The sequence below is a fragment of the Magnolia sinica genome, chromosome 12 (assembly GCF_029962835.1).
Source record: "Magnolia sinica isolate HGM2019 chromosome 12, MsV1, whole genome shotgun sequence".
Taxonomy (NCBI): Eukaryota; Viridiplantae; Streptophyta; class Magnoliopsida; order Magnoliales; family Magnoliaceae; genus Magnolia; species Magnolia sinica.
This window is the reverse complement of record NC_080584.1, coordinates 13,252,008-13,278,197: the sequence shown is the minus strand read 5'-3', so window position 1 is coordinate 13,278,197 and position 26,190 is coordinate 13,252,008. Positions and strand designations below refer to the sequence as shown.

Genomic DNA, 26,190 nt, shown 5'->3' with positions numbered 1-26,190 from the left:
ACCTCGACATATGAACATCACCCCAATTGTACCTCTCTTGTACAGTAAGGGTTGGTCAACTCGTGCGAGTGGGTGACAGCTTGCTGACAAAAGTAGAAATCTAACACGATCTCCAAACAAATGATGATGATTTACACATTTAGTCAATATAAGTGCTCAATACTGAATAAAAAGAATGTATTATTCGTTAATGAAGGATAATGAGTACATGTTATAAACATATCACTTAAGATCTTCTAAATCCCATTTGCCTAATGTGAACTTAGAATAACTCTCTAGTTATAGGTTCCATCATGGGATCATCCAGCATCTACTTGGTAGGAATGTAGCTCATGGAGACATTTTTATCTCTCACTTGATCATTGACGTAATGATACTTGATCTCACCATACTTGGACTTCAGTGGTGTATGGGGTCCTTTGCTAAGTTAATGTGTAGACACCCCACCTTAGGTCGATAAGCTTAATTAAACAGAAACCCAATCCATATCCTTAACCTTAATCCATAACTCCAATCCAAACCCTAATCCAAACCCTGATCCATACCTAAAACCCCATTCCAAATCATAAACACAGTCCAAACCCTAATTTAAACCCTAAGAAGCCCTAAAACCAAATTAACCCATTCCCAATAACCTGACAAAACCCTAAACTTGGTCCCAAACCTAAAACCCTAAGAAAAACATAGCCTATAGAATTAACCCTTCAATTAACCTATCGAGTCAACTCACCTAGTCAGCCACATAGCCTATCTAGTCAACTCATCATATTAAACCAAGCTCATAACCCATTTTCGCTTAGGCCTATTCCAAAGCCTAATTCGGAAAAAAGGGGAGACAACAAGGCATCTTCGGAGAGCCAGAGCTTTCCATGTGTACAGGAGGATCCAGCCTTTAAAGCTGAAGTAAAGGGAAAAGACGAGTGGTACCCAGGGTGTCACTTACCACTTGGCACTAGCCATACTTTGGTCAGCTGCTCACTTTTGTGTTGTTGTCCTCCCTACCTTTTTTATGCATGTATAAAATCTAAAAATTACTTCGATGACCCTCACTTGAGCCAAAATTATACCTTATGCCATCCAAACCAACAAATGAGATCTTGCCACATGAAAATATAAAATCCAAACCATCTAAAGTCCTTTTAACCTCAAGCTTGGTAGGAACTACTAGAAAATCAGACTAAAGGGCTATAAATACCCCCCTTCCCTTCATATTGCAAGCATCCAATTATTCATCCACCCTCCTTTCTAAGACTTTTCACACACTCTTTAAGCCCTTAGTCTAGCAATTTCATCCCTTCACCAAGGAGAGGAAAGATTAAGGAAGAAAGCTTAGCCCAAGTCCAGCGTTAACACTAGCCTCTTAAGCCAACCCAAGTTCAATCCAAGCCAGTTGATACGATCCTTGTGACATTATCGTTCATCCAACTATCTTCAATTAGGCTTCATTTATCCCATAATATTTGCATAGCATAACATTCATACCATCATTCAACATATTTTTCACCAAATTAGCTCAAAAGTATGCTCTAAGGTTTGCCAATCTAATTGGATCCTGCCGAACATAAAATTTGTCAATTACTTCATATTTTATCACAAGCATTACATACATTCATATAAGATAACTGAATCCTAACCCTCACGAACAATCAAGATTTTATGAAGTAGAGACCGTGAATATGTACGGGCGAAGCAGGTGCCTAACACCTTCCCTCTCTGTAACCGTGGTCCTTTACTTAGAATCTTTGATCGTAGAACCAAAGAGTCATCTTAGGATAGAAAATCTTCGAATCTGTATCCTAACATTTTTATAAGGTCTAGCCAAATGTAAAAGTGAAAAAATTGGCTAGTGGAGACTTTGATTAAACATTATCAATCAATCACTAACGCAAAAGCCCTCAAAAGAGGAACCCGTGGAGCAAAGTGTCCCTTAAGTCAAATCCGACTTGAGATCCCAACATCCATAAAATGGCGATTCCGATGGGGATGCCTAGCCATACCATTTAAGACCGAACTCAAAAAATGGGATATTTTCAGTCACTAAGGGTTAGTGGTTCTTGAGCATTTGCATTTGCATATGCATCAATTTCAAAATAATAATAATAATAAAATCTAAAACCTAAAACCATTGCGCCTTTGCAAGCCATGCGCACTCAGAAAAACCTTTCCTTTCATAGTATTATTCGAACCAAGTCAAAGACCACCATGGCCAACCATGAAGAAGAAGTCCAACCCTTCCATGTATTCAATCTCACAGAAGCTCAATCTGCACAACCACAGCATACAAGAATTGGCGCAAGGAGTCAGAGAAATGCAAGAGATGCTCCTGCAATTCATACAAGCACAAGTCATCGCAGCCATTAAATTAGTCGGTCCATCTCTGGAACAACCAAGTTCAAGGTTCTTTCCATCTTCCAGTTCGAAACAGGCACAACTGTCAGAATCCACACAGGATTATCAGCACAACACTCGACCATAGGATATTTTTTTCAATACCCTCTCGCAACCGGGAATCAATCTCAAAATAATCCCACAACTGGGATTCTCAGTCAAAATCCAACCAACCTTGCACCTGGGGTTTCAGACCAATTCTCAACAGATCCTATGGTCAGGATCCCTAGTCAATTTCCAACACATCCCGCAGTCGGGATTCAATTTCAAGTAGTAATGACTTCCTCAATCGGAAGCCCAGGACCAACACTAGTGAATGCCCATAATGGGAGTCAATGTCAAGTCCTTTACAACTAGTGAGCAGTGACGAATACCCAACAAGGGGGGTCACCTTCCAGCTTCTCAGTCTCTAACAAACAAGAGTGCCTTTCAATTCCAACAATTTTCCGCAGCTGATAATACAATTACCTTGCAACAAGTTCCCCCTAATGGGAACCATAGGGTTGAAGAAATTGACCACTATGCTGAAAAAGTTTAACGAGCTCAACAGCGAGAGATGTCGATTTCTTAAACAAGCTAAATAGAAATGGAAGAGTTGCAGGCGTAGCTCCAAGCCATGTATTACCAACTTCAGTGACAAGAAGGGGTTAACCTCCCCTTGACAAATTTCAGGGATGTGTGTCCCTTTCCAGATGCATGGGTACCACAAAACTTTGAGGTTCTTAATTAGTTCAAGAGATACGATGGCAGCGACTGTCCTACAGCCCATTTTAAGGTTTTCTGTGGAGAGTTGAATGTCATGGCAGGGATTGACGGAGCCCTCATCCGCTTATTTCAAAAATCTTTAATGGGAGATGCTCTCGATTGGTATACATCATTGGATTGTCATCGTAACAGGACTTGGGAACAACTTTCCTAGGCCTTAATCAATCGTTTTGCATACATTCTTAGCATGGCACTAAGGAGAGCAAATTTGACAGCCCTAATGCAGAAAAGTGACGAGACATTATTAGCCTATGTCAGTCGTTTACAAGCTATGGCCAACTAAATGTGAACCCCCATTGACGACGAGGAGAAGATCTCTAAGATCATCCACTCAACAAACCCAAGTCTTTCAGGGTACTTGATCTCGTACCCATATGCAAACTTCACCCAACTCATCCACTTAAGGGAATAAGTCTAGGTCGGAATAAGGGATGGAATAATTGCCCCCTAGCTGCATTGAACAGCTGTAGAAAAATAGAGCAAGCTCAAAGGAAAAACCTTGAGATATGGAAATGAAAATGGTTTGATCCAACATCTGATAGAAGTCAACAACATCATCACCACTGCTCAAGGTAGTCAATACGCTCCGCAATAAGGGCACCAACAACATCATCAATACTAACCTCAATAGCACCAGCAAAGATATCAACCTAGTCCGCCTCTGCAAATTTTGTAACCACCATCGTAGCCGCAACCACAACAACATCAATAGTTCAAGGGTAATACCCCTATTGAAATCAACAGATCATGAGGGAACATAGGAAGTTCACCCCACTCACACAAATGTACAACCAGATCATGCTACGTTGGTGTATAAGCAACTTTTGTCTCCCCAATAAGGTTAGCTTGTTAGTACACACACTCCATGTTAGCCACCCCCGCTAGGTGCCTTGGTATTGATCCCTAGCGGGGGTGGCTAACATGGAGTGTGTGTACTGACATGGGTGTGTACTAACAAGCTAACCCAAAATAATAATAATAATAATAATAATAATAATAATAATAATAATAATAAATTTTGTCTCCCCTATAACTTAGGCTACCTCTAAATCATCTGCCATGTAACTACAATGAGCATGAATATTAATCATTCCACCAGGGTCGAGGTCACATCACAAACCGATACTTCTCACGAAGGCATGCAGTCCAAGATTTGATTAACAATACAAAGATTGTGATCTCAACTCCTGGAACAATCCTTGCAGCTACACCCACCAACATCCTTCAAAATCCTCTGACATAGCCTTAAGCGGGCCCGAACACATCAAGTGGCCCTACCATCAACTTCCTTGAGGTGGAGAGCATCGATCTCGTCTTCTCCCCCATTTAGTCCATCCATATTATAACAAACACACCTTTGGTCTTACTTAGGGCACCATAGGCCCCACCTCTAAAGCCCAAGTAGGTAATTCTCCAAGGAAGACACGACCGTTATCTCCCTATCCAAAATCCCAACAACAGTGAGCCATGGGAGCTTATCATGCAAGAGGGCGCACCCTCCCATTTTGAGTCGTTCATCCTTCAAGGGACATTCCTAGCACCTGAACTAGTAATCCTAGAAGGTGCCTTCATTCTGCACCTGTCAACATTCCCACTGGTCAGACAAAGCATCGTACTAGAAGAACTGGTGATCTTAGAAGAACTTCCATCAGTATATGAGCCAGTTGTCCTGCAAGGGGCAACTGAATCATGAGCTAGTGGCTTCCCCAGAACATTTCCTCTCATGCCGCATCAACTAGCTCACAAAAGGAGTCCCACATAAGAGCAGTGAGAAGCCATGTGAAAATGCTTTATTAGGCCGATAGTCATCCCATGGGGACCCCCATCATCAAGGGAAATCATCACAGAAGCACAAAATCACCATGACAAGATGACCCTGCTAGAGTCCAAAACCTCATCAGCATCTTTAAAAACACCATTGGTCTTGGGGAGCAAGAACCACCTTCCTATAAGGCAGTGTCGTGGCATTACTCAAATTCAAAGAGGTGGGGAACATGATCCCTAATGGGTGGTGCGTTCGAAGAGATGGGACAAACCAAAGTGACTCAAAAGGCTCTTTGTCTGGTCTGGGCAATAAAGGAGAGGCATCATATGATGTAGCGGCATAACTGAAGACAATCCCAACCCAAATCTTTGTCTAGTAATTACTTTGCATATCATGCATGCATGGAGAATTATTCGCCGAAACTCAGAATGATGCGCATATCACCTCAGATACTCCACCTGAGATGATCACACTCATGATCGGACAACTTCTCGCACCTCAGGCCATCATGTTTACTGACGATGAGCTACCTCTTAAAGGTTAAAATCACGAAAGATCATCGAACATAGCCTTGCGCTATAAGGACCTACGGGTCCCACTGGTCCTCCTCAACAATGGCTAAAGCATGAATGTGTGCCATCTTCGCACCATTGTATGCTTGAAAATCAACCTATCTTCCTTCCAGCCAAATAATATAAGCGGTAGAGCCTTCGATAACTCCCCTCTAACTGTAAAAGGGGAGATAGACATCGAAGTACAAATTAGCCCTGATGTTTCTGTCATCACTTAACTGGTCATAGATATCGCCATCTCGTTCAGCATGCTTTTGGGAAGGTTGTGGCTTCATAAGGTTGGAGCAGTCCCATCCACCTTCCATCAGATGATAAAGTACATCCTGGATAATAGGGTGATTTCCATTCTGTCCGAACCAGATGTCATCATCCATGAAAGTTAAAACGCGCTAGAGCCGAACATCCCAATTATTAACATTCAGCACTCCGAAGAAGACGTCAACTACCATAGTTTTGAATTCGAGAGTATGTATTTAATCGTCAATCCTTCACCGATGAATGCTGAGTACATCTTCTCACTTTTAGAACACCAGAGTCTCAAATACCATGTGAAGAACCATTATAAAACAAGGGTGGTAGAGATGACATACAAGCAAAGAAAGTGGGGGTTCAAATACCAGCCTTCTTTTAAAGAGAAATGGAGGAAAAAAATGATTCTGGTGCACGCCCATCCAATTTATCAAACCAGTAATGCCTTGCAAGGAATCAGGATGAGGAGGACCAGTTGCACTAAGGAAATGCCTCCCATTATTCCTAAGTGGAGTGTCATGGCCACCTATTCGATGGGAGACCATTCTCGGACTAGTGGGAAGAGAACTACCGACAGAAGAAGAAGAAGTGCCCGACTAGGGACAAGACTGGATATAAGATCTAGAGGACTATGGGGAAGTCATAATACTCCTTCTCACCGCATTACCAATCAACCAGGGGCACGACTTGCCCGATCCAGTCAACCAGGAGCATATCCTACCCACCACATCTCCAATCAATCAAGGGAACAACCACCCCATCTTAGTTACAATCAACTAGAGGGACAACCTTCCCATTCTAGCTAGTCAAGGGGACAACATCCCCATCTCAATCAAAATCAACTAGGGGCACAACATGCCCACCTCAATCAATTAAGAAGACAACTTCCCCATCTCATCTGCAGTCAACCAGGGGCACGACCTGCCCACTCCTACCAACTAGGGGCATGATTTACTTGCTCAGCCTTCTAGCCAGGGCTGCAGCACACCCACATTAGCAGCACACCGCTAAGGGTAATGGTACCATACGTCCAGCTATAAGGAAAAGGAGTCCATCCATTGGACCATGAAAAGGAAATGGCCAGTCCTAGATTTGTCTGATATATATCCAAGTGCCACAACCAGTCAAGGAGTTAGAAGAACTCTAATGCGTGATAAGTGAATCAAGAGGGACAGAGTACAACTCTGACCCTGATCTCGACCCTGACTAAGCAAAGGTAATGATCATCAGTCCAGTCCATGATCCTCCACCCATCTCATCAACTTCAGTCAGAAGGGTTGGAGGTCTTAGTTAGACTTCAGACCCCTTGACAATTGAATCAACCGGTGAGCCATCCAAGGACATCGGTCCCAAAAAAATGCCAATTTAAGTAGCATTTGGCATCCAAAGCCAGGTCAGCCTCAATCATGATTTGCAATGTAAACCTGTTCTAAATCCCTTGGAGCTAAAAATTCAAATACACACACACACACAACTTTCAGAATCCAAAAACATCGAATATTTCAGCTTTACAAAACATCAATGAATCTTTCAAAACCTGCATGCAATAATCTACTTAGTTCGTCTATGGAGCCACATGAATTTGAGGTGCATATATATATATATATATATATATATATATATATATATATATATATATATATATATATATATATATATATATATATATATATTGAACTCATGGCTCTAGACATGGTCCAGGGTGGGGAAGATGATGACATGACTTTCGAGCTAGATGATCTCCTTAAAAATTTCGAAACTAAGGCTAATGTTATGGTAGACGACTTCGAGATTATAAACTTGGGGACTGCTAAAGTTCCTCAGGAAGTGCGCATCAGGAAATTGTTATCTCCAGAATATAGGTAGAAGATGGTAAGCTTCCTAACTCTGACATTGTCCAACGTCGCGTTCCCATATGAAGACATGCTTGGACTTGATAAAGAACTTGTAGTGCATTACTTGCTAAATAAGCCTAAAATGAAGCCAGTTAAATAAAAGCTAAGAAGAATGAAGACAGAATGGGCTCTAAAGGTCCGAGAAGAAGTCATCAAATAATACAATGTAGGAATTTCTATAGTCTCCAAGTACCTTGAATGGCTCGCCAACATTGTGTCAGTACTAAAGGATGGCAAGGTTCGAATGTACATCAACTTCCGAGAACTCAACAAAGCCAGTCATAAAGATGACTTCCCCCTACCATATATCAACATGCTGGTCAATAATATAGGGCACAAGATCTTCTTATTCATGGACGGATTCTTGGGCTAGAACCAAATCAAGATGGTTGTAGAAGACCGTGAGAAGACTTCATTCATCACGCCATGGGGGGACATTTTGTTACAAGGTTATGCCATTCAATATAAAGAATGTCAGGGCCACATATCAACAAGCAATGACGGCCTTGTTTCATGACATGATGAACAAGGAAATAGAAGTGTACATAGATGTCATGATCGTCATATCTCGTACGATTGAAGGACACTTTGCAGACCTAAAGAAGCTTTTTGACAGGTTAGAAAAGTTAAGCTCCATCTAAACCCTCATAAATGTGTCTTTGATGCAACCATAGACAAACTTCTCAGCTTCGTGGTCAGTAAGGAAGGCATCAAGGTCGATGAGAGAAAGACAAAGGCAGTTATGGAAATGCCTCCTTTAAGGAATTCGAGGCTTCCTCGGAAGGATCCAGTACATTAGTCGCTTCATCACATAGTTTACTACCATCTGTGAGCTAATATTCAAGCTCATACGGAAGAATTTACAGAAAGAACGGAATGAAGATTTCCAAGTTGCTTTCGATAAAATCAAGAAATCGACATGACGAAATGGGAAGGAAGGAAGGAGCAATATATTATTTTAGCCACAAGTTCACCGACTACAAGACTCGGTATTCATCGCTCAAGAAGACATGTCTACCCTAGTTTGGGCAACTTAGCGACTTAGGTAATACATGATTGCATATCCTATCCTCCTTACTTATATGGACCCATTCAAGTATTTATTCAAAAAGTCAGCACTCGCAAGAAGGATAGCAAAGTGACAATGACTTCTATCTAAGTTTAACATTACCTATGTCACTCAAAAGGCAATCAAGGGACAAACTCTTGCCGATCATCTAGCTGGCCACTTGTTACCAGATTACTAGCCTTTGAAGACCTTCTTCCTAAATGAGGATCTCCTCTTTATCGAAGGGGAAGAGGTTGAGAAGGTACGTGGATGAGTGGATGTTGTTCTTCGATGGTGGAGCAAACTCCATAGGAAGAGGAATATGAGAAATCTTCTATTCTCCCGACGATTTCCATATCCCTATCTTGGGTGAGTCATGTTCGAATGCACCAACAACATGACAGAGTATGAGGCCTACATCACCAGTCTGAGGGAAGCCATAATCTTAAGTATAAAGAAGCTACGAGTATTCAGAGATTCACATCTTATCATTAACCAGACAAGTGATAATTGACAATCCAAAGATGAGAGGTTGATATCGTATCACATATATCTCGAAAAACTAGTTAAGGAGTTCGAAGAAATCAACTTCTCACACAGGCCAATAACAATAACCAATTTGTAGACGGTTTCTCCACCCTAGCATCAACACTAGAAATTTTGAAAGGAGCTTCAGAATAGGAGCTCATAGTAGACAGTTTCTCACAGTACACCGATATTAAGCGTTACATCAAAAGCCAAGAATACCCAAAAGAAACTACATTAACTGACTGCCGAACCATCCAATGTTTGGCGAGATAGTTCATGACCAATGGCAAAGTTCTCTATAAGCGATCCCTCAAATAAGTCCTTCGATGCATAAATGAAACCGAAGCTATAAGAGTCATGGAAGAAATCTATGATGAAGTGTGCAATCCACATATGAACAGGCATATGATGGCATAGAAGATGTTACGTCTCGACTACTATTGAATGACAATGGAGACATAATGCTATTAACATGTCCAGAAATGCTTCAAGTGTCGGGAACATGCAAACCAAATTCATGTCCCAGCATTAGAATTATACAACCTGACTACACCCTGGCCCTTCTCTATGTGGGGTCTCGACATCATCGGAAAGGTGAACCTGAAAGCTCCAAATGGCTATGAGTATATACTCGTGGCAGTCAATTACTTCACCAAGTGGGTAGAAACAACATCTTACACTACTATAGCAACATCTCATATGATCAAGTTCATGAAGAATAGTATCGTCAACTGATATGGAGTTCTACATATCATCATCACTGACAATGGGACACCTTTTGTCAATAAGAAGATGGATGATTTTCTCGATAAATTCAAGATTCAACGACATCGGTCTAGCCCTTATTGTCCTCAGATGAATAGAGGGGTCAAAATAGCCAACAAAACGCTCGTCAGAATACTCAAGAAATCGTCAAAACCTATCGAGGGTGGTCAGAGATACTTCCATATGCACTCTGGGCCTATTAAACGTCTATACGGTCTATTACATGTGCAACTCCTTTTGAGCTTATATACAGAATGTAGGTAGTATATTGTTGGAAAGTGAAGTTGAAGAATGGGAGTTGCAACAAGCCAAATACGATCAATTGCACCTTGCAAACGAAAAGGACATGCGTGCACTAAGTCACTCCCAATGCAATCATAAAAGGATCGCTCAGGCTTACAATAAGAGAGTTCGAAAGAGAAACTTCAAAGTGGGCGGCATGGTTACGAAGAATGAAAATAAAGGGTCGAATCATAAAATAGTGAAAATAAATAATTTTAAAAAAAAAGGATATTATATAGGACATTTGCAAAAGCCAAAGATCTACTATGTATGTCCAATGGTCTGCAATACGGTTATAAATACAGCAAGTGCTCTAAATAAAGGGTTAAATCATAAAAGAGTGAAAAAAAAAAAAGACGAAATAATATAGGACCTTTATTACGGGAGTAATAAAAGCCAAAGATCTATGATGTACATTCAATGGTCCTCCTAATCATTAGGAGAGTAGAGAGGTCTTATCCCCACTCTGTAAATAAATAAAAGCCAAAGATCTACGATGTACATCCAATGGTCCTCCTAATTATTATGGGAGTAGAGAGGTCTTATCCCGCCTTTGATTCTATGGTTAAGATTGCCCCAATATTATGATTGATGGTTTGGATCATAAAAAGAATAAGTTGGATGGACATAATATATATATTTATTATTTTTCCATTTCTCTGTCTTAAACTCTCGGAATTACAAGATACCATTTACAGGAGATCCCATCCCTATTTAAAGAGAATAGTTAAAGAGTTTGGATAAGGCTAAAATTTATCCAGTCTTGTCCAATCTCACAATCTCTAGTTTGAAGTCCAATTTAAACCTCAGAGTTTGAAATTCAAATTTAAACCACAAAGGGAAATCGGAAATTATAAATGAGGAAAACTTATATGGGACCCATCCATTAGTGGTTAACCACAACTGGACCCCTTGGGCCATGTCTAACACATCAAGCATCCATGAACTTCATTCCCATATAACACGCACCATACACCGGACCAACACTTCATCTGCTCTGCCATGGATGGGCCACTAGCACAAAATTGTTGTGATTGGACTACCCTAACCATCTTTAAAATGAACCCTCTTCTCACACTAAACGTCAATAATTACTAACTTACGATCACCGCAAGCAGTGTGATTATTGGACCATGGACAATTCACCACCGAATGAACAGTTTTGATCTCATTCACTTGTGCCCCATGTAATCCATTGACTTAAAGGCACTGGGGTCCACTCCCGTTATATATAATGCAAATGTTTGAATGCAGTAAACATAAGAAATTATAATTTGAACCAAATATAATTAGAAAAACTCACATATGCTTCAATGATTGATGTTTTCCAATGGTGGACGGGATAGTACCAAAAAGCATATTGTTTCTTAGGACTCTGTAGAGAAAGTATAAAAGTAATATGAGTGTGTACATTAAATTTTCTGAGGCATGGATGAAAAAAGAAATATATGATCTAACAGATTAGTATTAAACCATATGCTGAGATCATATAGCCTTACAAGATAGATAAAGACGTCATATTCTCAATAAAATTCAACGAGGAGCTCCCATTAGACACATCACTTATCCGCCTGTATGAGTACACAGTTAGTTGAGGCCATGTTTGGAGAAAAAACAATTCACAATTTTCAAGAGTTTTACTTTAAAAATCAAATGATATTTGCCTGGATACAAAAGAACTACTTCCTGCACAACATAGGATACCCAATTTCGTAATTTTTGGAAATTCTACTTGGGGTTTGTTTGGTTTCACCAAATATCAAGAAATTTCATAATGTTTAGTGCAACCAAACACACCCTTGGAGCACAAATTCCAATATCAGAAATTAGTAATACGAAGGAAGAATATTGAAGATTAAAACAAGTTAATGAACATTTACACTCACAGATATTTCAGTGAAATCAAATTAGAAAAACTCGATGGTATGGGACCCTCAAAAGCATTGCCTTGCATACTCCTGCATCAACATTTTCAGCGTTACAAATACTCTTTAAAGAAGTATACCATGGCATATCAAGAAAATGAGATCTGCTAAGTGCACTCACTATGCTACTCACATAGTAGGTCCCACCTGCACGTAAAAAAAAAAAAAAAAAAGGCCAGTTGTCCACATTTAACGTACACATGTGGCCCACTAGATGACCGATCATTGAAGTGGAAATTTCTGTCCGCATTCAGAACAGGATGTGGCACCAAACCTACTTTGAGTGTGGATAGAATTCCCGTCCACCACCAATGGATGGTGGGAGACTTTGTTATGCAATCCTATGCGTAGTGCCAAATGAGTCTTAGTTTGGCCCTTGCAGCTTTTGGGTTTTGGGCTTGTACATGGATATGATAGGCGGTCCTTGGGACCTGTTTCCCCAGCCCGGGCCGCTGGAATTGTTATTTGTTCTCCTTTATTCTGATATATATACAATCCTTTTACAAAAAATAAAAAAATAAAATGAGAAAGAGAGGAGTTATTAATATCAGTGTAGAACTCAGTTAGTACTGGCTTACAAATCAGTGAGATCCCAACTCCCAATGAAATCAGGTATTATTCCTGTGAAGTTGTTATCAGATGCCGACCTGAAATCCAATCATATTTTCCACCGCAAATGCTGATATTATTAAATTAAGGGATAAGAAAAGATAGACATGACATACAAGTAACAAAAATTGAACCATCCGAAATCATGGGCCCCACAGTAGATGGGTCATAACCCAAAAATCAAATCAATTGAATGATCGTGAGCTCTAGATAATGGGCATTAGTCTGTTGAATTCAGACCATTGAGAATTTTTTCCATTTTAATGCCCATTGGATTGCACACCATAAGTTGTACTAGTGTTAGGTCAAGAGAAATCTAAGGTGGGGCCTACGATTTTGAAGGTTTCCATGCGGCTTATAATCATGAGCTCTTACAAGATATTCAGTTTTCTCAAGTGGGCAAATGTTGAAGGAATCTGGCCACTTAGCCCACAGCTATCAATGTATCTGTGAAAATCAAGCCTAGATCATGAATCCAGTTGTACAATTTCTTATGCTATTATCAGTTAGAGGAATGCTCACACCATTTCAACGGACCGAAAGTAGCTGACCATTGAGTTATATTTTTAAAATGGTCAAAGCAGTTAAAATGGCTGAAGGGGTACTTTGAACAGCCATGTAAATGTAAACAAAGCGTCCAGGGAAGGGAATTTTACTCATTCTAACAACCACTCAAGGCTAACATTTTGCTGCTACCAAACCACCGTAAAACAAATCACTGTTCTCCTGGTGAAGCCAACCTATAAGAAGGTTGGATGTAATTCACTGGGTGGACAGTAACTTATGATTCAGCTGGTTGGACTAAAAAGCTTCTCAGAAAGAAAACTTAAAGAAAAGAAACAAAAATAAATAAATAAATAATTTACATACTAATCTCTATAAATTGGGTGGCAAATTTGAAATTCCAAATGCATCATATGATATTTCTGAAGAATAATAATAATAATAATAATAAGAGAAGTTACAGTTCTTGCAGACTTGTCAAATTCCCCAGCTCAGGTGGGAGCGAATCATTGAAGTTGTTTGAGCTTATATCCCTGAAAATTAAAAATAATTAATTGATCATTTCATAACCAAAAGCATCCTGTTTTGGCCTGAAATCACTACAATAACCTACGTCAATTTTCTATCATTTGAGAACTGAACACGCAGATGGAAGTATGCTAACTTGTGGTGCGGCCAAACCTTTCCCGCCAACATGTTGTTTGTGCAGAACATCAGTACCATGCTAATGTCAGGTCCTATGATGAAAGGGAGTGGTTTAGGTGCGGCCCACCCCCACCCAAGATGATGAGGTCCTTACCATGGGGCCACATTGATGTATGTATCAAGAAAATGAAGGACATCTAATTAAATATAATAATAATAAGAAGAAGAAGAAGAAGAGAAGTTACAGTTTTTGCAGACTTGTCAAATTCCCCAGCTCAGGTGGGAGCGAACCAGTGAAGTTGTTTGAGCCTATATTCCTGAAAATAAATAATAATAATAATAATTAATTAATCATTTCATAACCAAAAGCACCCTGTTTTGGCCTGATATCAGTAAGATAACCTTCGTGATCAATTTTCCGTCATTTGAGAACTGGACACGCAGATGAAAGTATGTTAACTTGTGGTGCAGCCAAACCTTTCCCACCAACGTGTTGTTTCATGCCAATGTCAGGTCACATGATGAAGGGGAGCGGATCAGGTGTGGCCCTTCCCCACCCAAGATGGTGCAGCCGTTACCCGTGACGTCCACCTTCATGTATGTATTCTATATCCATGCCGTCCATCCGTTTTGCCAGATCATTTTATGGCCTTACTAAAAATGAACTAGATCCAATTCTCTTGTGGACCATACCATAGGAAATGGTGGTGATTGACCATTAATGGGCCACATAAGTTTTAGATCAAGTTGATATATATATATATATATATATATATATATATAGAGAGAGAGAGAGAGAGAGAGAGAGAGTTTTCGAGAGAGTTTTCGAGAGAACTCTTTGAAAACTCATTTACGGCTATATGAGCTCAAAATTTGAACCATCCACCTTATACAGCACCCCATGAAACCCGGCCCCAACTTTTATTTTGATCGGCTATATGAGCTCAAAATTTGAACCATCCACCTCATACAGCACCCCATGAAACCCGGCCCCAACTTTTATTTTGATCGAAAACTCTGGTGGACCATGGCAAAAGAAAATAATTTCCTCCCTTGATTTGCCTCTCTTTTGTCATGGCCCACCAAAATTTTGAAAGAGGGTGAAGGTTGGGCCTTGAGAGTTTCATAAGGTGCTGCACCACGTAGGCAGTACAAATTTTGAGCTCATGTCACTCGAAATGAGTTCTTAAAAAGTTCTCACCCGAACTCATGAGAATTAGCACGTAGCTTAGCATTCCTATATATATAAAAAAGGTTGACCTCACAGGAATTTCCCATGGGCCCCACCGTGATGTGTGTCAAACAGCAACACCGTAGATTTGATGGGTCCCCTTTAGGTTATCAGATATCCCAAAAATCAGCCATATATGGTACTCAGGTGGGCCATACCATCTAAAACCATGTGAAGACATTACTAAAATATATTAAAGAACTTGGTGGGGCCACCTGAGTTTTGGATGTGGATGAAACTTGGTCTGGCCCCTCATCCAAGTGGGACACACATAATGGATGGGCTGGATTTCTGAACAACATCTTGGTGGGCCCAATAAATGATTATGAATGTTTTAATGGGCGGATGACCCATCCCAACTTTTGTATGTGGTGTAGCCCACCAAAGTCATGGATTAACTTTATTTTTAAGCCCATGGCCCACCATGAAATGGTACATCTGACTGATGGGGTAGATGTTAGACACACATCACGGTGGGGCCTACACAGCTCAATCTCATGGAAAGTTCCCATGAGGTCGACCTCACATTACCATTTCCCATATATATATATATATATATATATATATATATATATATATATATATATATAACTGGTTGGATGGAAAATAAACATTACGGAACCGGAAAGGTAGCCTAAGGAATTTCTTAATGGTAGGGCTTTCAATCATTCCAATAGTATGTCCGCCTGAGATTTAGATCTTCTTCAGTTTTAGGCTCATGCACTAAAATGACCCACTAGGTTAGATGGACGGTGCGGATATGGATTACATGCATCAATGTAGGTCCTGTGGCAAGGGCCTCACCATCTTGGGTGACGATGATGATCATCTAGCTCAAAAGATCAGATGTGCCCGTCATTAAGTTGGCCACTTCAGGATGTTGAGTCCGACCATCGCTTATCCACTCATTCCGACGGTACAGCCCACCTGTTGACTGGTCCGGGGATCATCATGTGCTGAGGAGAAAGAAGGTACAGCTGGGGAGAGAGTTTGAGAGCAATGGGCATGCGCCCCGCTACTCTACAACATAACTTACAGGTAGCTCAATCCAAACCATCCAAACAGTGGGACCCACTGATGATGGATGCATCCCACCAAGCAGATTGATTACATCATCCTGACCTTTGATCAATTTGTATTTTCATTTCAAACTGTTGACTATTTTTCATCTCAATCTCAACCATCTACTAGAGTGTTCATCAATCAATCAGCCAATGAGAATCATCTGTCTAATGGGGGTTTTCGGTGACCCATATAAAGCAGGCCCATGATGCTTGAGGTTACATTTATGCCACATGTCCCATGGTGGTGTGTATGCATATGATCATCACAATGTCTGAGGAAGATGGAGAAAGCCCTTCGAAGGTCAATAACATAGGCATCGATCGCCCTTGTAGTGTCCCAAGTACGGACGAATGGTTATGAACTTCCGGTGACTGATGGTGATCTAGTATACGGCACAGATTCCACAGACTATTATTTTAAATAGTCAAGTGGACTATTATACTTATTTTTCTAGCATGGATAAATGGAAAGAGATTCAGTAAACCCGACGAGAGATAATAGTGATCAGATGAATCCTAACCGTTGCTGTATAGGTGTTCTATACAGTTCTCGGAAGCGGATTGCGGGCGGAGTAAACGCCTTACAGCATAGTGAGTAAACTCTGTGCGGGACCCACTATGAATGCGTGTCTTATCCGTGCAATTCATCCGTGCTTTCAGATCATTTTAGGACATCAACGCAAAATTGAAGTACATCCAAAGTTCTATTGGACCACACCAGATGAAACGGTGGGGATAATCACTTCCACCGTTGAAACCTTCTTAGGGCCTATAGTGATGTTTAATTTTAATGCAAACTTTTCACGAGGTCATAGAGACATGGATGAAGGTAAAAAACAAATATCAGCTTGATTTAAAATTTTTATTCACACTTTACCGTGGTGTTGTCCACTTGAGCTTCGGATATGTTTAAACTTTCCAATTTATCCCTGAACTTAGATGATAAAATGGATGGACGGCGTGGATAAGACATATTCATAATGGGGGGCCCACAGAGTTTACTCAGTATACTATCTACCTCTACGGTTCTCTCTTTAAAAGTACACGTGACCAACATGCGGTGATCAGTACCGTTGATCCTGTCTGCTACCGTGGGGATGAGCTATAAGCCAAAATTCGGAGTGAGTGGATAATGGTTAAATGTGACTGCTAACCACTCCTTTTGTAGGCCACTTATCAGACAGTTAAGACAGTCCACTCCCCCATCTATGGGATGGCCCGATAGGACAATGGTTCCAATCACAACAATTTTCGTCTATGGTAAAATCTGATCAATGATTTCTGCACTACATCCTTACATGGTTAGGATCGGATCATCCTATCATTGTAATTTTTCGTCTATGGTAAATTCATGGTGCCTTAAGATGAATGAGTGTTTCAGATCATCACACACTTCATTGTGAAGGATATCTTACAAGGAGATTAGATTCCGAAGGTTTCCCAGCTTTTTAGGGGTGCTCCCTGATATGGCATTCATGCTAGCGTCACTGAGAGAGAGAGAAAATAAAAAATAAAAAATAAAAATTCAAAGCAAACGTTAGATTCATAGTAAATTACACCATAAATCAGGCACATTCAACGTACACCTTTCACACACATATACATCAATCTGGACAGTCCAAAGTATGCCTCATCAGGCTATATGCAATTTTGATGGTGCAGATTAAAGTACATATGTACCATGTGTAGGATGAATTTGGTTGCAAATATAATCTACCATGTGATCATGTAGATTATCATATAATTCATCAATAAATACTAGGGTGATTGCACCAACAAAATGGTTTGGGCATGATCCTAGTCGTTCATGTGAGGGTCCCACGCTATAGTTTCAGAGTATCTGAGAGTTGCTATTTAACAAATACAGCTATCCAATCATATGATCAAATCGATTGTCCGCCCATAGTGGGACCCACCAAATGAAAGGTTGACTATCCTCATACCTTACTGGGCTTGCCCAACCATAATTTTGAACATCCACACCTGTATAGAGCCATGTCCATCTCTACACGAGCACAGTTTTGAACATTGCACAGGTGCGCAGATCCGACCTTTCTGTAAGGTGGACCTCACTGATTAGATCCTCTGGATCAAAAATCATGTACGTTTACTCTTCAAGTGGGTCAGTGTACAAAACAAACTTCTAGCTAAAGCAACTTCTATCCAGCCATCCATTTGTTGTGTGTCCGCCCCAACTGGAAAAGGCCTGATGAGGGGGTGGAAACATTCCATCCTACACGTATGCCATTGTGGGACATGCGATTGCATATGGACGGATGAGATTTGTATTCTTCATTTGTTGTGCCCTCGAGATCAGTTTGTGACAGTCCAAATGAGGCTGATCAGATAATCCTAACCATCCAACTGGAGGCCACCAACGGACGGTTAGAAAGAAACTGGTCAGTTTTCCAAGTTCAACGGTTGGAAAATTACCTCTCACCGACTTCAGGAGTCCATAATTAAGACGGTCTGCAGATGGTTAACCAGTTCTAGCCGCCAATTGGAGGCATTGGTAGTACTTTTATTTGTAACCGTCTATTCCCATCCTCAAAAGTCCTTGAAATCGTTGGTTACGATCATACAGACTGCTATGGTCTGTTTTGGCAAGGCACATTTCAGGCCAGGGCCAGCAGATCAACCATAGGATAGATCATGTATGAAAATGTAAAGCTTTATAAGATACAACAGATTGCACCGGATTCAAACTACTGTAACAGTTAACCGCCCCTTTGAAAGTGGTGATGACTCTTTCGGATACCACGTGTTACTCATGTGGAGCTATCCAGACCATCCAAATTGTGGGAAAACTGTGGATGGAGTATATATCTAAAATCCGGATGATAAAGTAATCCTAGCCATCCAAGTGATGGTCATCGGGTGAACGATTAAAATTAAATTAACGAGTGTTCCAAATTCAAAGGGAAAAGTGATCAGATGGATCCTATCAAACACTTGGCGTAAAAAAAAATTCCCTTGTGTATGCTGCATCCATGAATGTTTCAGAGATTTGGATGGTCTGGATCGCCCTACGACCATGCCACGTGGACGGTTAAGGAGTGATAAATAACAGCAACAGGCTGTGGTAAGATTTAAGATACTTACAAGTACAGCATGCTCGTTATGTTGCCGATGAATGCTGGCAAGGGACCCGTTATGGAATTATCTGACACATACCTGCAATATATATATATATGGAAAACACTAGGTGACGTGTGACACGTGTACAAGATAAAGCCACTCATCAGGTGGGGGCCACCACATGAGTTGATCCATTGGATTTCTGGGCCAGGTAACAAAATGTGGCCCAATTGAGCGAACGTAGGACTCAGTAGGACCCTACGGGACCACCATGTGATTTATGTATTTCATCCCTTATGTTCATCCATTTTATCATATAATTTTAGGGCTTGACCCCAAAAATATGTATATCAAAAGCTTAATTGGACCACTCTACCAGAAACAGTGTGAATTGATTGTCCACCGTTGAAAAATTCATAAGGGCCATAGAAGTTTTGGATCAAACTGATATGTGTGTTTTCCCTTCATCCATGCCTGGGTGATCTTATGAATAGGTTGGATGACAAATAAACATCACTGGAGGCCTTAAGAAGGTTTCAGCAGCAGAGATCATTACTCTACTGTTTCTTCTAGTGTGGTCCACTTGCTTTGGATATGCTTCGATTTTGGGCTCTGCCCTTAAAATGAGCTGAAAAACATAGATGCACAGCTTGGATAAACCACATAAATTCACGGTAGGCCCAACAAAGTTTACTTAGTATAATTAATCATACCAAGTAACTCAGTACGCAATCCAATTTCCATTCAACGTACATGTGTGGCCCACTGGATGGCCGAGCTTTGAACATGGCGGGAATCCCTATCCACATTTACAGCAGGATGCGGCAGGAAACCTACTTTGAACGTGGATAGAATTCAAGTCTACCACCAGTGTATCGTCGTCGGGCGCGGATTAGATACTGACAAGGTCAGTAGCCAAATCTACTAAAGTGACGTCATCAAGCTCTGTGGACCCCACGATGATGCGTGTGTTGTATCTATACCGTCCAACCATTTTTAGAGATGGTTTTATGGCATGAGAAAAAAAATTGAGATAGATCTAAGGTACAAATGGACCCACCACAGAAAACTGTGGGATCAGTCACACCCACCGTTGAAACAATTATAAGGCCCACCATGATTTATTTTTTAGATCCAACCTATTCATAAGTTAACATAGAGATAGATGAAGTGAATATATATATATATATATATATATATATATATATACACACACACACACACACGCTTGATCGGAACCTTCTGTGGTCCCTAAGAAGTTTTAAACGGTGGATGTCACTGTCCCCAGTGTTTTCTATGGTGGGGTCCACTTTAACTTTATATCTAACTCATTATTTTTCACATGACATAAAACTATCTCTACAAATGGGTGGACGGTATGGATACAACACATGCATCATGGTGGGGTCCACAAAGCTTGGTGACGTCACTTCAGTAGCGATTTGGATACTGACCTTGTAGTATCTAATCCACGCCCCGTCGGAGACCCTGTTACGCAATCAATGAGTAGATAGGAGTTATGCTGAGTTTAGGACTCGTAAGTATAGCTTACAATTCCGTAAGAGTCCAATTCCCAATGAAATTAGGTATCTTTGTCAACTGGCTATCAATTGCCTCCCTGAAATCCAATCAGATTTTCCGCCATAAATATTAATAAATTAAGGGATCAGAAGTGATAAACATGCCATATAAGTAACCAAAATTGAACTGTCCGAAATTATGGGGCCCACAGTAAATGAGTCATAACCCCAAAATCAGATGGATCCAACAATCCTAAGCTCTGGATAATGGGCATTAGTGATCTGTTGAATTCAGACAATTATGATTTTTTTCCATTTTAATGCCCATTAAGAACCATCTAAATTGGGGCCTATGACGCTTCTTATAATAATAAGCTCTTACAAGATTTCCATGTTTCTCAAGTTAGCAAATGTTGAAGGAATTTCACCACCTAGCCCGCTGCTACTGATATATCTGTGAAAAGCAGACATAGATCATCAATCCAATTGTGGATATTTCTTGTGTGATTAACAGCTAAAGGAATGCTCAAACCATCTCAAAAGAAGTTTAGTCGGACATATACATACACCGTAATTAATTTGTGTAACACTTGCTTATACGAAACCAAATAAAAATGAAGATTATTCATTATTATTATTATTATTTACAAAAACTTGGTCTAACCGGCTGGACTTGAAATCTTCTCAAAAAGAAAATGAAAAAGTAAAATAAAACCTACTGCATATTAATCATTATAAATTGGGCAGAAAATTAAAAATTACAAACACATCATATAGCAATTTTGAAGAAGAATAATTAAATATAATTTGAAAAAAAAAAAATGAACTTATGGCTGTTGCTGGCCTGTCAAATTCCCACACCTCATGTGGGATAAACTAAAGTAAATACTGTTGCTTATATCCCCGAAAATAAATAAATAATTAAATTTTGATATTTATCAATGGCTAAAACCTGTTGTTATGGTCTAGCCCACCTAATGTGTGGATGGGACTGGTTTTCGTACAAGTTTATCCTTGGTGGAGCCAATTGAAAGGGTTGGATGTCCTGTGTGTTGGGGATTTGTGTTGCAGAATAACACAGATTTAGATCTAGGATAGCAATTCAATAGTAACTAATAATCACAGAAGAACACAAAGTTTTAACGTGGAAAACCCTTGCGGGAAAAAACCACGACACAAAGCGACAAAAATCCACTATGAAAAGAAAGTTACAAGAGAGAGGACTTACCCGATTCAAACAACCTTGAATCTCACCCTTGTTGCACCCTTTGAATTCCCTAGAACCCCTTTAGAAAGCTTTAGAACTATTTTTCATTTTTTAGAAAAACCCTAGGGACCCCTATTTATAGTTTAGGCAACTTCCTTTCGCACCTTACGAAAGGCCGACTCAAATTTCCGCAGTCCATATCAGATTCAGAAATGAATCTGCATAACTACGACTAGTCGAGCCGAGGCTACGACTGGTCGTAGGACCCCTACGATCGATCGAGCAATCCCTACGACCGGTCGTGAATCCCAGACACCAAAGAAGAGAGCTCCCTGGACTTTGAGTCGAGCGGGCTACAACCGGTCGAGACGACCCCTACGACCGGTCGAGCAATCCCTACGACCGGTCGTAGGCGATGAAGACTTTCTGACAACACCGTGAACATTATAGGTTGGAAATAAGTCATTGGCCAAACAATAACTAATGGACCGACTGGTTACGCTAGAAACTTAGAATGAAAAAGAAGAAAATAAGATTATTGCATGATAATTACTATAAAATTGGGTGGAGAATGCAAAATTCCAAATACATCATATGGCATTTCTGAAAATGAATAATTAAATGTTGGGAGAACCGTGAAAGCACACGAAGATGAATGTAGGATAGCAATCTAAAAGCACCAAGCAAAAAGGAAAAGAACACAGAAATTTTAACGTGGAAAAACCCTTATGGGAAAAAACCACGGCACAGAGCGACAGATGATCACTATGAAAGAAGAAATTACAAAGAGAAAGAGTTTACCCTATTCGAACAACTTCGAATCTCACCCTTGTTACACCCTTTGAAACCCTATGAGTAGTTAGAAACCCTTAGAATACATCTTAATCATGTTTACACCCATATATATAGCCTTGGAAAGAATCTCAAACAAAATCAGAAACAAATCCCACAAATTTATAGTTTAGCATAAAATCTGCGTAGAATCCTGTCGATGGCATCAAACTAATCTTGTAGATGACATTGAAGACCTGTCGATGGGATCGAACTAATCCTATCGATGGCATCAAAAAAGTGCCCAGTTAGTCCAGTAACCAATTGAAGAAAATTCAGAAAATATTGATGGGATTGAGAACTGTTAGATGTCATCAAAGGGGACATCGAACAGACTGTCGACGGCATCGACAAACCCTATATCAGACTCGATTTAAGACATTAGGTACGACAATCTCCACCATGTCTTCAATCATCAAACGTGTAGCTTCCTATCTTCTTCTCTTATCTCTGTCTTGCATTATAGCTCCATCAGCGCTTCTCGTGTATAGTCCTTCTTCCTTTTACGCCATCGTCAAGCCCAAAGAATTTGCACAGAACTTAAACTTCTTCGTAAGAATGACCTTGGTGAGCATTTCTGCTGGATTTACGCTGGTGTGAATCTTCTCCAGAGTTATGCCTCCTTCCTCAAGCACCTATCAGATAAAATGGTGACAAACATCAATGTGTTTAGTGCGTGAGTAATAAACATAATTTTTAGAAAAATTGATAAAGCTCTCGCTATCATAGTTAACCGGCATGACCTCCTGCTAAAACCTCAACCGATTTATCATACCTCTCAACCAAACACTTCCCTTAAACTCTTCCATTACTACCATATACTCAGCTTCTGTTGTGGAAAGAGCCACCATGGACTGAAGCTTTGACATCCAACTGATTGCTCCACCCGCTAGTACAAATAAGTAACATGAAGTCGACTTTCTGGAATCCACACTACCTGCGTAGTCTGAATCCACATACCCAACCAACTTTGTTCCTGTCTTCTCAAATGTTAAGACGTAGTTTTTTTTAACTCAAATGTATCGAAGTAGTCATTTCAATGTTTCTTAATATTGTTTGTTAGGGTTCGAAATATATCTACTCACAACATTAACTGCCTATGAAATATCCGGTCTTGTACAGACCATGACATATATTAAATTGTCAAACGCATTCAAATAAAACACATGAGACACAACTTGCTTTTTCTCATTTCATTTATGACATTGTTATGAAGAAAGCTTGAAGTGAGTCGCGTGGGAAACGCTCATCGACTTTGTCCGGTCCATCTTATACTTGATCAACACCTTTTCAAGGTATTTTGTTTATGATAACCAAAGCCTGATCATCTTCCTGTTTTTATGAATATCTATATCGAGAACCCTCTTTACAATCCCTAAATCTTTCATCTTAAATGTCCCTAATAACTGAGTCTTCAGAATGTCGATTTCAAAAATATCATGACTGGCGATCAACATATCATCAACATACAATACTAGGATACTGAATTTTTTATCACTCAGTGTCTTGTAATAGACACAGTGATCGTATTCACTCCCAGTAAATTTCTAACTTAATATGAAATAATAAAATTTTTTTACCGCTACCAAGGCGACTGTTTCAGGCCGTACAATGACCTCATTAACCTGTAAACATTGTTCTCTACACCTTTTAACTTCGTAACCCTCTGGTTTCTTCATATAAATCTACTCTTCCAACTCTCTGTACAAGAATGCAGTCTTGACATCCATCTATTCCAGCTCAAGATCGTATTGGACAACCATTGCCAACACGAATTTGATAGACAGTTACTTAAATACCAGCGTGAATATTTATGTGAAGTCGATTCCTTCTATATAAGCATAACCCTTCGCTACCAGTCTTGATTTGTATCTATCATGTTTTATTTTGAATAACCACTTGCATCCGATCACTTTTTGACCCACTAAAAGCTCCACTAACTCATATGTATTATTTTTGTGCAATGAGTCCATCTCATCGTCCATAGTCACCTTCCACTTTTTTGCATTTGGCTCATCAATAGCCTCTTGAATCATAGACGGATCCTCCCCATCTATAATGAGTGCATATGCAATATTAGAGTCATCCCTGTATCTTATTAGTAACATGCGATGACGCGGTGGATTTCTTCTCATAGGTGGTTGCCCCACCTACTCCTATACCTCTGTCTGTGTATCTGTTTCTTCCTGAATATCATCTGTATTAATCTAGACGTCCATGATCAACCTTTATGGTTCCTATTACTCCTCTTGATCATTCTTGCGGAATAAGGAACTTTCATTATATCTGACATCATGGCTAGTGGTGACCTTGCGTGTGATATTGTCATATAACCTATAACATTTTGCACTAACACCATAACATATATATATATATACACACTTTGTGGTTCCATGGTCTAGCTTATCTCTCTCAACTGATAATACATAAGAGTAAGCCTCAAAACTAAATATGCGCAAATCTGTGTAATCCATCTTATGACCACTCCATACTTTCTCTGGGATTTTACATTCAATTGTCATAGAAGGAGACTGGTTCACCAAATAGCAAGTCGTGTTAATGGCCTCAGTCCATAGGTCATTGCCCAACCTAGCATTACTTAACATGCATCGGGCCCTCTCCAAGAGAGTCTGATTCATTCATTTAGCCACACTGTTTTGTTCGGGCGTGTGGCGCACCATGTTGTGCTTAATGATCCCTTCATCTTTGCAATATTCATTAAACTCAGTGGAAGTAAATTCTCCACTATTGTCAGTCCTTAAAACTTTTATTTTTTACCTTGATTATTTTTCTACAAATGGCTTTCATTGTCTGAATATAGTGAAAACTTTGAATTTACACTTCAAAAAGTAAACCCAAACTTTTCGGGAGTAGTCATCAATGAATGAGACAAACCATGAAGGCCCTCTAACGGAAACCTTTGACGATTTCTCCCATACGTCAGAGTACACATAATCAAGCACTACCTTATATACATATTTTTCAAATTTAAAAGATAAACTAGCATAATGACCCGGGAATTTTGTGCTAATCTTTCCTTAAGTAGTTGTTTTTGGGGTAATTAACGCTATACTCAATTGCTTGTGAAATCTGCATCAATCACTTTAAATTGTATCTGCATGACTCAAAACTTGTAGAATAGTTAGCGCTACGGTACTCTGAAATCTGGGATCCGTCGCTAAATCCAGTTGTTCTGGAGAATTTTTGGAAGTTCTGGATCGGACCTGGACCGCGCGTCGAAAGTCCAATAGCAATGATCTTAGGCTATTGCGGTCACCGTGTTGGGCTTGACCATCACCTCAAATATTAAGTCCATGTG

The 26,190-nt window shown here is 39.9% G+C and overlaps 1 protein-coding gene across 1 annotated transcript in view; it reads right to left on the bottom strand.

Annotated features, from left to right (window-relative positions):
* LOC131219938 (uncharacterized) overlaps positions 1-26,190 on the bottom strand; it is a 237,233-nt gene that overhangs the window by 194,172 nt on the left and 16,871 nt on the right. The window contains exons 10-20 of the mRNA XM_058214923.1: positions 21,216-21,287; positions 20,866-20,931; positions 19,338-19,409; positions 17,651-17,722; positions 14,186-14,257; positions 13,757-13,828; positions 13,167-13,238; positions 12,761-12,829; positions 12,144-12,215; positions 11,757-11,828; positions 11,561-11,632 (exon numbers count right to left, since the gene is read on the bottom strand). Coding sequence (XP_058070906.1) covers positions 11,561-11,632; positions 11,757-11,828; positions 12,144-12,215; positions 12,761-12,829; positions 13,167-13,238; positions 13,757-13,828; positions 14,186-14,257; positions 17,651-17,722; positions 19,338-19,409; positions 20,866-20,931; positions 21,216-21,287 — 783 coding nt within the window. The remainder of the gene's footprint in view (positions 1-11,560; positions 11,633-11,756; positions 11,829-12,143; positions 12,216-12,760; positions 12,830-13,166; positions 13,239-13,756; positions 13,829-14,185; positions 14,258-17,650; positions 17,723-19,337; positions 19,410-20,865; positions 20,932-21,215; positions 21,288-26,190) is intronic.